This window comes from the organism of the source record quoted next, unplaced genomic scaffold, assembly GCF_019419815.1.
Source record: "Pyrus x bretschneideri cultivar Hongxiangsu unplaced genomic scaffold, Pyrus_bretschneideri_v1 Contig45, whole genome shotgun sequence".
Lineage (NCBI taxonomy): Eukaryota > Viridiplantae > Streptophyta > Magnoliopsida > Rosales > Rosaceae > Pyrus > Pyrus x bretschneideri.
Genome location: NW_025999779.1, coordinates 3,082,909 through 3,094,579, shown reverse-complemented (window position 1 = coordinate 3,094,579; position 11,671 = coordinate 3,082,909). Strand labels below are relative to the sequence as shown.

At 38.0% G+C, this 11,671-nt stretch overlaps 1 protein-coding gene across 4 annotated transcripts; it reads left to right on the top strand.

The window, feature by feature from the left end:
* Window positions 1–1,091: 1,091 nt before the first annotated feature.
* On the top strand, window positions 1,092–3,199 carry LOC125469807 (anamorsin homolog 2-like). Of its 4 annotated transcripts, none has more exons than XM_048567706.1 (6): window positions 1,092–1,429; window positions 2,028–2,118; window positions 2,240–2,463; window positions 2,546–2,595; window positions 2,706–2,780; window positions 2,865–3,199. In XM_048567706.1, exons 3-6 carry the CDS (start codon window positions 2,287–2,289, stop codon window positions 3,031–3,033), a joined length of 471 nt encoding a protein of 156 aa, XP_048423663.1. In that variant the 5' UTR covers window positions 1,092–1,429; window positions 2,028–2,118; window positions 2,240–2,286; the 3' UTR covers window positions 3,034–3,199. The 4 variants fall into 4 exon arrangements, with proteins under 4 accessions (XP_048423663.1, XP_048423664.1, XP_048423666.1 ...); XM_048567707.1 differs by having other exon boundaries at window positions 1,092–2,118; window positions 2,240–2,289; window positions 2,389–2,463; XM_048567709.1 differs by having other exon boundaries at window positions 1,092–2,118; window positions 2,240–2,289; window positions 2,389–2,463; window positions 2,542–2,595.
* Window positions 3,200–11,671: the final 8,472 nt, after the last annotated feature.

Sequence of the window (11,671 nt, the reverse complement as noted above, 5' to 3'; positions counted from 1 at the left end):
TACTCTTTTATCTTTACTGAATGTTGTAATTCTTAAATAGGATTCGTGAGGATAACAATATGGAAATAACAAAAGTTTCATGCCTGAAGTTGTAAGCATACTTGAGAAGTTAGAAACATTTTGGTTTCAACAAAAAGGTGTCAATGTTGATGAAGTATACGTACCCACAAACTCCCAGATGTGACATCAACTTTAAAAACTAAAGTATTGTCCCAAACAACTTTAGAGAAATATTTTAGTTCATCTTAAAATTTTATTTGTAATATTGCATATCTTTTTACTCATTGACACTTATTACCATTTGGGGGCGTGTTTCTTTAAAATGGGGGCATTTTGATATAGATGCTTCGTTTTTTATTTCGTTGATTAAACATCTGTTATTTTTAAGAATTTGATTAAACATTTTATATCTTCTATAACTTTATTGGAGGTACGTTTAATTATATTTGTACTTTTAATATGTGTATATTTGATTTTACGATACATTTGGATTTCTAGCATATTTTGTTTATTGGTACATTAGAATCTGAACGTAACAAAATGATCAGTACGTTTATTTTCAACTGTACCACAAGTGTTAAACGGATTTTTTTTGTATAACCATACATAAAATTTTAACACACTAATGAATTTTCTTATGAAAGCATTAATGACTTCATTACTCTTTTTTTTTTTTTTGAGATAATGAGGAATTAGTTAATAATATTTTTAATAAAGCCAAATTAATAATTTTAATAAAGACACAAAATTCTACTTAGTCATACGGTTTAGTCGTGTTCTTTTTTATTTGTAAGTAAGAGATCTTATGTTCAATTCTCGTCAAAGACGAATTTGATATATTAAATAAATAGAAAAATGCTGAGTTAACAATTGACCAAAGCATCTTAATCAAAATTTGTACAGGAACATATGATTCATTCGCCCTACTATCCTCCTACGGAGCAATTCAAACTCTTAGTAAGGGTAGGCTAGGGCTCAGGCGACTTATTCTAACTTCCTACCAGGCTTACCATCTTAGTGCTATGGTATCAAACCAATCTAATGAGAAAAACAGAAACTTGTAAGTGGCTAAAAATAGTGTGTGTTAGTATAAGGAATTAATCACTAATAAGTTGTCATCTGAATCTTACACATTCTTTGTTAATTGAAAACATTTGGAAATTTCTTTTCCATTTTTTCTTTGTTTTTGATTTTTTGATTTTATTTTGAATTTTTTAATTTTTTGATTTTTTTGATTTTTTTTCGTGCAGTTCATTTTAAAAAAGCATAAATAAATAATTGGGCGCCAAGCCGCCAAGTAATAACAAAAGCAGAAGCCCACACCGCAATTCACAAATCAGAGAGTCGGAACCGGAAAATAAATTCACGATAAAAAGTAGCTTGGAGAAGAGAGCTTGAAGTCATGGCGAATCCGGCTTCGATCAAACCTGTGAGTCCAGCTTCGTTTTCTTTCTTTTCTCTTTGATCTTTCCTTTTCGATATTTGCCGCTGAAATTGCGTTTCGGTTCTTGCGATCTTGAGTTGATTTGTCGCTGAAATTTGAGTTTCTGTACTTGCGATCTTGAATTGATTCGTCACTGAATTTGATCTGTGCTTTAAATGTGTGCTGCTGCTGTTGATTCATCGCTGACATTTGCGTTTCGTTGCTAAAATATGATGCTGCATTGTATTATTTTTGAGTTGTAGTGTCGCACTAGATTGCGGTAATCTTCGAAGTTTGCTTAGGGTTTTGCTCTTCTCTGTTCTTATCTTGCATTCTATAATATAATTACTCTAGTATCACCGATGTTTTCCGTCGATCTTGAGGTCTTTGTTTGAGATCTTTGATTCTTGCAAGTTCGTGGAACTACGACGGCTGTGTTCGATTGAATGCAATTTCACCAACACGAATTTGAGTTTGATTCTTAGAGATAATGCTTGAATTAATTTGTGCGTTAGCGTTGATCATGGATTTGTTGAACATGTCCAATCGTGGTAGCTGCTAATTAGTCGATTTCATTTTAATTTGGTCTCTTCTTTTTATGTAGGTGGATTTGTAAAAAATTGAGTTAGAAGATGATGGTCTGATTGATGAGGATAGTTTGTTGACAGAGGAGGATAGGAAGAGACCGGTTCTACGTAAGGAATCGTGGTTCACAAATTATTTTTCTCTTTTTTTTTTGTGAATTTTTTCCAGAGTTTGTCAAAAAGTGGAGTCAAGTGTGATTTTCGCTCTGTACTGAGTAATGTGATTTTGCAGCTGTTGCAGTTACAATCCCAAGTAAACCACCTTGCAAGAAAGTAGAGATGGTAGTCTCCCACCCCAGTAGATTTGAACATTTGCAGCTCGCAATGTGGCAGTGCATTTTAAGTATATCTGCTCTTTTGTTTAATTTGTACAATCTGCAGTGTGGACTTGGGGATGCTTTTCGATGCTCTGCATGTCCTGTTAAGGGTATTCCTCCATTCATACTAGACAAGAAGGTATGGTTGGATTCAAATCAATCATTTTCTCCCACTGTCTCTCTGCCGCTTCTCATGGTAAATGTTTCTCGTTTGGAGGCAGGCTGTGCTGTTGATTTCACCAATTTCGAGAGGCATTGTGACTTTGAAAGAGTATGCACTGTTATTTCTGATAAATCTGCTTTTTAAGGACGTCTTCCGCTATTCCTTCCCTTCTGTTTGCTCTTTGTATTTCCCTTAAAGGCATAATCTGCATTCTGCAGTGCAAAAAAGAGGATGCTTTTCGTTGCTCTGTGTGTCCTTTTAAGGGTCTCCCTAGTTTGGAAACAGGCAATAAGGTATTTGTTGGATCAAACTCAATCCTTCCCTCCCCTGTCCCTCTCTTTGCCTCCGGTTTCATGTTTAATGTTTCCCTTTTCCAGGTACATTTGTCGGCCAAGTTCAGTGAACCAGACAGCTAGACTTGTTGGTGCCGTCTGCGGAATGAAGTTTTGGTACAGAATGGTCAACTATGTGATGTTGAATGGTCCCAGATACTACTACTATGTTGTAAATTCACTTTCCCAAATCAACAATTTTTACCGTAGATAATTGGTAGAAACATATCGTACATGTACTCAGGCGATAGAGATGTGGGCATGTATATAAATAAGCAGGCTTTTCAGGAGCAGGTGGTGTTGGATTTGCCCAGTTACATCTGTCGAGAATGGCTTTTGTATATGGTTCATGAATCTGTGAACGCTTTAAGTTTCTCTGAAAATCGTATTGCTTCACAGTTATCCTGTGTGCTTGACTACACTATTTCACTAATAACCAGTCATATTTGCACGTGTTCTGTTTTGTTTGCATAAATATTTACTTAACTGGTAGGCGTTACTTGTGCACACGAGCTCATACAGAAGAAAGATTCTTAGCTGCTACCGGTTGTATGTAGGTACGAAAGCCCTTGCTTGGATCAAGTGGTTCCCAAAGAATAAATTGGGGCTTAATGTTTTATAATCCTCAGATTCAATGCTATTTAATTGGGTACTTAATGTCGGAATCATGTACATGATGTCTGCTAAAACAGCCATGGATGAGACTCTAAGAATTGGGCAGGAGTAAAAATCTGAGTTTAATGTTTGGTATCGCCGCTTTTAACTTACTCGTTAGATGATCATTGTTCAAGACTCCAACCAACAACATAATTTGGACTGCCACATCTACGACCATGTCATGACTCCAACAAAGAGGAGTTTATCATCAAGGACTTAAACTATTTGGCATCATCTGGTGTACCCTTATCTCACTGATCGACTACTTGTCTTCTTTTTTCACCATATCTGCATCATCATACTCGGAACAGATACACTAAACTTTCCTTTAATGCAGTCATCTCCTTCATATATTCTAAGTTTCCCAACCACCAACAGAAGAGGAAGAGGAGGGTTGTCGTGGAAACTGTTTCCGTTGCCAGGTGAAGGACATCCAGGGTTGTGCCTTCTTTCATTAATTTTACCGGCTTCTCCACAAGGCTAAAAGAAACCTTGTGTAACACGTTAAAGAAAAACAAAGGGGAAATCTAGGGAGCTTGTAATTAGCAGCTTCCGTATAAATATTACCCTTTTGTGCAGCAGCTACCCTCATTCACGTACCTACTCTCGAATTCAAGCCCGCCCTATCTCATTAGACATGGAGAAGGATAGACCGAAGAAACTGCTCATACTCTACGCAACTCAAACCGGAAACGCTGTAGAGGCTGCTGAGCAGGTGGGTCGTGAAGCCGAGCGGCAGAGGCTGCTGCCCGGTCCACCTCCTTTCCATGAACAAGTACGACGCTGGTTGCTTAGCTCAAGAGGAGGGCAGCGGAACTGTGGCGGCCGATGCTAATGTAACCATTCCTATTTTAACAATTTAATCTTTCTATCGTGTAACAAAAGGGAATCTTAATGTATAATACATTACTTGCTGAATAAGAAATTTAAGTAATGTCAGAAGAAATTGACTAAATTAAGACCAATCATCCTTGGCGAAGTATGTGATAGGATTTTTAGTACCTACAAAGAGAAGGTTAAAATCATACAAAATACTTTAACACTATGTTTGGATGAGGGAAATAAACATAGAATTTTGGTAAAAGTTAGAATTTATAAATTGACATGCACCAATTCTCTTGTTTGGATTCATAAATATAGAAATTTAGAATTTCCGCGTGGAAAAAAAACTTGGAATTTGGGACCTCTAAATCCCAAGTTCAAATTCCATGTAAATAGGTGTCATTTCTCAATTTCTATGATTGATAGTTTAAAAATAATAAATTCTGTATTCAATTCCATGTAAACAAGGAAATTTACAAATTCTAGAAAATAAAATCTCGTCATTTCAATTTCCGTCATTTTTAAATTCCTTAATAATTTTAAATTTCTTCACCCAAACATAGTGTAAAGAGTACAAGGACGTTGTAGTATAGATGCTATTGCAAGGTCGTTCTCCACAAGGACTATTTAAATAATTTATGTAAAAACAATTCCTAATTAACTACTTAAAACTAAAAATTAAGAAAGGAGATTTTGAATTTGGGTAATATTAAAAACGAATTTTAATTAAAAACAAATAGTAATTTCGCCCAAAATTAATACGATTAAAAAAAAAGTTTTTAAATACCAATTTATAAAAGCACTAGAGTTTCTCCAACACCTAGCAATCCTATGTATTTTTACCAATTACTCATGAACTACACATGCCACTTTGAAGGTTAGGTTTTCCTAATATATATTCTACTTGGAACCTCCAACATAGAACGTATATCTAACATGCAATCTGTCCGGACATTCTGATCAAATATGAACATGAGAGACTCATTATGTTTTGTGAAAACCCTTTGAAAAACCATGCAACCCTTAAGACGTGATGTTCATCTTAAGTGAAATTACAATTATCAACCACAAGAAGCTAGCATCAATTTCATTGAACATTTCGACCAAAATTGCATCAAATTACTTTTCTAAAGATCCTAATGGTGATCAAGTATTAAGACAATTAGATAGTTTAAAACGGTGATCAACAATTCAAAGCATGCATGCAATCAATCATAAGCAATTAAATAAAAATTACATATTCATGCTAAGGCTCAAGGCTTTGCCATAGCAAAACGGATTAGTTACACATATGCATAATTAAAATCATAGAAAATATCATTATGAAGAAAAAGAATGAAAACACCTTAAAGTAAAAGTATGAAAATCTCTACGCTTGGCCAATTTCCTCTCTCAAAGAACACACAGAGAAGAACCACCAATAATAGGGCCGGCCAAGCTTATTTAACCTAGTAAAAATTAAATCCCCCTACCAAAAGGTCTTCCAATCAAACTAGGAAACTAAAATAACTAAAATAAAATAGGAAACATAACCCTAAATTAAATGGTAAAATTCGCCTAAAATCTGCATAGCCACGTTTTGGACCCATATCTGCTCCATAACCAGTCCAAAATAGCTGGATTTAAAGTTTGAAATATTCTGAACACTTCTCCAGAAGGCCACAAATCCATCACATATCATCTTGAGCTCCAAAAACGCAATTGAAACCCAGAAACGTCACTTTCCAGCACCGCTCACTGCTCTTTCCATAACCAGAAAATAACCGCTTGGTAGAAAAACCCCAAACTTTGATACGAACAAGCCAAGAGACACACGAACGTCCTCCAATTTGAATCACTCTAAAATTCGCCCGTTTGATCATATTTTGCTCCTGATGAAGTCAAATGTCCTATATTGAAAATATAAAGCGAAGTATCAAAATTCTATCAAAATAATTATCTAAACATACTAAGAGTAAGGTGAAATATATAATATGAAATTGACTCATCAGTATACCATCCCTATCTTCAACACATCATCTTCGCATTCTTTAAAAGTTCTTTCAAGCTCAGCCCTAGTCACCGCCATCTCTTCCTCTCATTCTCATTGGACCTGGAATTGGGTGTGCACCTTTTCATGGATTTGTGGAAGAAAGAGCCATACAAATTTTGAATGGTTCAAGAACTGCTCCAATGATGTTCTTCTTTGGCTGCAGAAACAAAGACAAGGATTTTTTATACAAAGACTTTCGGTTATCTCATTCCGAAAATGGTGGGATTCTTTCGGGAAGCAAAGGGTGGAGGGTTTTATGTTGCCTTCTCAAGAGACGACTGGTCACATAAGAAGGTCTATGTGCAACATACAATGTAGGAATATAGCAAAAGAGTGTATGATTTGTTGAGGCATGGAGGAGCTGCTGTATACGTTGCCTGTTTGTCTACAAAAATACCGGCAGATGTATTGTCTACATTCAAGGAAATTATTGCTAAAGAGAGTGGGCTTCCACAAGAATCAGCAGTGAGATATCCTAAAGATTTACAAGATGCTGGCAAATACCATGTCGAAGCATGGAGCTAGTTGAGCATCGATACTTGTACTGTACAAACTAACTTTAAATCCGTTGGCGTTCGACAACTATGTATAGGATCAAATTTTTCCGTACAACTAGTTGTGATGTTTTTTTGGGTTAAAAGCTAATAAACTCATGTTTATTAACCTTCATAATTCACAAACATTTCTTCCAGCTCACAAATGATCCAACTATTATTTGTAAGATATATTCTGAAATCATAAGTGTGGAGTAAAAAATAATCAAGAGGCGACATGTGGATTTTTGGGCAAAAAAGACAAAATTACCCTTGAGGAACATCAAAATTTCTATGCGCGAACAGTGGGCAAACATCCCACAATCAAGTCAAAAGTGTCCAAAATAGGTATTTATTCAAAACCTATTTCATCCGTCTTCTCCACAAGGGTAAACCCCAAAACATTCCTTTTAAATTATGTTAATTGGCTAATTAATGGATTTATTACCTATTTAATCTATTAATGGCCAATTAAACTACCAATTACACCCAAAAAACACACAAGAGGCCGGTCACCTTCTCTCCCAAGGGAACCGGCCATGCCTTATATATTCTACCTCATTTTCTCTAAAAAGCTAAGTTTTCACTCTTGCTAAACACTCAAAAATTCTCCAAACACTTTTCCCTCAAAAATCTGACTTTGGCATCTGAGGTTCTTCGGCCAAAGCACCCCCCCACCAAATTCATCGTGAGCGCGTAAGGTTTTTGGCCTTGACTTAAGGTGTTATTTGTTTTGTAGGTGCAATTTTGTCCAAGAACAAGGAGGAAGAAATTTGCATCCACAAATTGGTGCTTTCATTGAGAGTTGAGTCCAACACTTGTAGAAGACTCTCACATCCAAGGTTTTCTATTTTCTTGTCCATTTGTAGATTTTTTGTACATTCTTATTTTTAGAATTTTTTTATTTGCAAAAATTCGTTGGTAAAACATAAAAGAAAAGTACAATGGCAAGGAATTTGGAAACTTCAACGAACAAAAATTCCAATGTTCAAGAGATGGGACCACGGCGATCCACGAGGCTAAACATGAAAATAAGTGGAGCACCACCACCACCACAAGGCTCTACCATGGCAACCACTGCGGTGGCCACCACGGTAGCCACCCACGGCGAGGTCCATGGCGCCACCACCACGGCCCAAGCCGTGTCATCCAAGCTTGCTGTGCCATCTAAAGCCTATGGCACCAAGGCCACGGCCCAAGCCGTGTCATTCTAAGCCCAAGGCAAACCGGCCCGTTCCGCCTAAACCACACGAACCTAATGCGTTGCCAAACCGAGCCTAGCTTTGCACCCACGTGCGCCACACGCTGAGCAGCCCACTCTCGTGGCCCAACCTGCTTCCGTGGCCTTCCAAGTAGCCCAATTCGACCCAAGATTATCTCAACCATCCGAACCTACCATCGAGCCTGGGGCATTTTCACCATATTTCCTAGCGGATTTGACATTTCCCAACTCAAATCTCGCGCCCAGAGTTTACCACCCATCCATTGCTCAAGGAGGCACATTCCTTCCAAGCTCTTCTAATTCGAATGGGGAACAAAACTTGTCCCGACAAGTCATAGAGTTGACAAACGCCTTTGCACAACAGACAATCTTGGTGAATCAGCTCTTGCAACACACCAAGATCCAACATGCCCCAGACGAGGTGTCCTGGACTAAGACAAAGGTAGATGAGGAACTTTTCCACTAGCGTCCCAACAAGCAGTCACTCAACTAGCCACGAACCAAGCATTTGGGCAGCGTACACTCCTGATTAGGCCCCCGAGATAGCGTATACTCCTATATTAGCACACGGATGAGGGTGCACTCTTAACTAGGTCCGCGGGCAAGTATACATTCACGGTTGGGACCACACACCGATGATCAACATGAGCAGCCTTCCAGGCAAAACGTTCATTCACGGCTAGGCTCGTAATAAGCAACTTCCACATCTCATCGGAGTAGGCAGCGCGAAGGATGGAGAGAAGCAGTCACTGAATCCAGCTTGAGTTCAACTTGCAGCCTGCAAAGAATTCCCTTGCCTGCTAGGAATGGACCACATGAACCGCCACCGCGACATAAACAAGTCGAGAACATAGAAGAGCAGCCTAGACCAGCAGGTCAAGACCGGGGGTAGCCGAGAGCTCTGTTACTCTAACAAAGGCAAATCCAAGAAGAGGTAGAAAGACTTCTCAACGAACGAATGCATGATTTCCAATGCAACAAAGTGGCCAATGAAGCACTATGGTGAGATATGACCCATATGAGTAGGTCACCCTTCATGGACGAGATCGAGCAGGTAGAGCCTCCATGAAAGTTTAGCATGCCACACGTCACATCTTTCAAAGGAGATGGAGATCCAGAGGGGCACTTGAAGCACTACCGAAGCACTACCGAAGCACGATGGTCCTTTATCGGAACAACAATGCCTTTATGTGCAAAATATTCGCCACCACTCTACAAGGTGAGGCCCAAGATTGGTTTCACACCTTACCATCATGATCCATCCAGAATTTTGATGATCTTTTCTCGATCAAGAAAAAGTCCGACCACTTGTTCAACATGAAGAAAAAACCAAAGGAGTTGCTCCACGACTACGTAAAGAGGTTCAAAGCAGAGAAGGCAAAGATCGTCGGATGCGATGACTCAATAGTATGTGTAGCCTTCCAAAAAGGACTCCTAGCAGACCACCCACTGTTTTGAGAAATGATCATGAAAAAAGACTTAACTCTAGCAAATTCCTTATTTTTTTCTTGCTAAGGACCTCAAGACCCAGAAGACGCTTTTCCGAGGGAGATATGAAAATAGATTATACCCATTTCCAGGTGGCGGTGGATTGTCTAAGTATCTTGTTTCAGTGTTCATAGGAGTTAGAGTCTTAGGCCCATAAATGGCATTCCCATCTTGGTCACCATGCGTCCTCAATTATTAAGTTTTTATTTTCCAATAATCAAGTACCAAGTCTGGGTACTACAGATGTAACGTTTTGTGATTCTTGTCCTTTGGGCAAGAGTACAAAACTTCCTTCACAAGTCAAAGTCTGTGTCGAAATTTCCTTTGGAACTGTTACATTCTGATGTGTGGTGTTCACTAGTTATGTCAATTGAAGGTTTTCGTTACTATTTATTATTTGTGGATGATTATTCTTGCTATTCGTGGATTTTGCCCATGAAAAACAAATCTGAAGTGTTTGGGATTTTTGTTACATTCAAGGCACATGTTGAAAAGAAGCCACATATCGATAAAAAAGTAGTGTTATTCACACATTCTTTTTTACTTATTACACATTCATCTTCGTTCGATTCAGCGGCAAAAAATTAAAAAAAAGTGTGTGAGAAGTAAAATAAGTATGTGGATAACACAGCAAAAAAAAAAACACACACACACACACACACACAAAGCCACATTGTATAACTAATCAGTCATTGTTATTTAAGATTAATAAAGAAGTTTCTTAATAAAGGAATGAAGCATAAAATTCTTAACTCAACCGAAATGATTTAGTGGGTCTCCTTGGAAAGTAGCTCTTATCCAACTAGGGTTTAACATTTGTGTAAAAGTGTTTAATGCATCAATCAAAACTCTTCAATGTGATGAGGGCGCTAAGTATATATGTCATGTTTTTAAACAATTTCTTGTAACTGAGGGAATATCCCAACGTTTTTAATGCCCCAAACTTCCTGAGCAAAACAGAATTGCAGAAAGAAAACATCGTCACATAGTCGAAACTAGTGTTGTCATGCTTTCTCATGCTCGTAAGCATGATAAATATTGGTTTGTTGCTTGTTTGACAGCCACTTATATAATAGATTACCAACTAGAGTTTGGTCAAATGTCTCCCTGTATGAAAAGTTGTTTCAAAGAAAACCAAATTTTGAATCTTTTAAAGTTTTTGGCTCTAGATGTTTTCCTTGGTTGACACCATACGCATGGATAAAACTTAAACCCAAATCTAAGTCATGTGTCTTCTTAGGATACTCGTTGAATCATCAAGGATACAAGTGTCTGGATTTATCCATGAGATGAATTTATTTGTCTCGACATGTTTTATTCGATGATGACTCTTTTCCATTCAAGGAGCTTACATCTGTCAAGGAAAACGTCCACGATACAGGTAACTCACATATACCTGACCTTATTGTAACCTTTCCAAACTCAAACACTTCTCCACTACCGACTCCTCAAACCTTAGCCTCACCCATAGTCAATCATAAGCTTTCCACTAGATTACATGTGTCCTCCACCACAAATAGTCTCGCTGCACCTATAATACAACCTGATCCTTTTCCCAACTTTAGTGTACCGCTGTCTCCCTCAAATGAGCAAGAATTAGTGCCTTTAATTAATGTGAACCAGTCTCAGTCAATACCATCTACAATAGTTGATGCTTTAAATCATCCTTCACCTCCAGTACACTCAATGACAACTCGGTCCAAAGCTGGGGCCAAAAAGCCAAATCCTAAATATACTTTGCATGTTATTACTAACAAGAAAGTTTTTGAACCAACGTGTTTTGGCCAAACAATAAAACAAGGAATGGAGGACTGTGATGGCCCAGGAATTCAGTGCCTTGCAGCGGTGTGGCACTTGGAATCTTGTCCCTTATCATAGTGGCATGAATCTATTGCCAAACAAGTGGGTGTTTAAGATCAAACGACGTGCAGCTGGCTCGATTGAGAGACATAAGGTAAGGCTTGTGGCAAATGGTTTTCATCAGAAACCAGGGATCAATTACAAGGAGACCTTCAGTCCTGTTGTCAAGCATAGCACCATTAGACTTGTTTTAAGTCTTGCAGTTTCAAAGAAGTGGCATGTTCGACAGTTGGACGTC

Bases quoted from the DNA above. Each gene is read 5' to 3' on its own strand.
- LOC125469807 (XM_048567706.1), top strand. From the start codon at position 2,287: ATGGTAGTCTCCCACCCCAGTAGATTTGAACATTTGCAGCTCGCAATG. The intron at 2,464-2,545 runs GTATGGTTGGAT...GTTTGGAGGCAG, and splicing joins CATTCATACTAGACAAGAAG to GCTGTGCTGTTGATTTCACC. The intron at 2,596-2,705 runs GTATGCACTGTT...TGCATTCTGCAG, and splicing joins GGCATTGTGACTTTGAAAGA to TGCAAAAAAGAGGATGCTTT.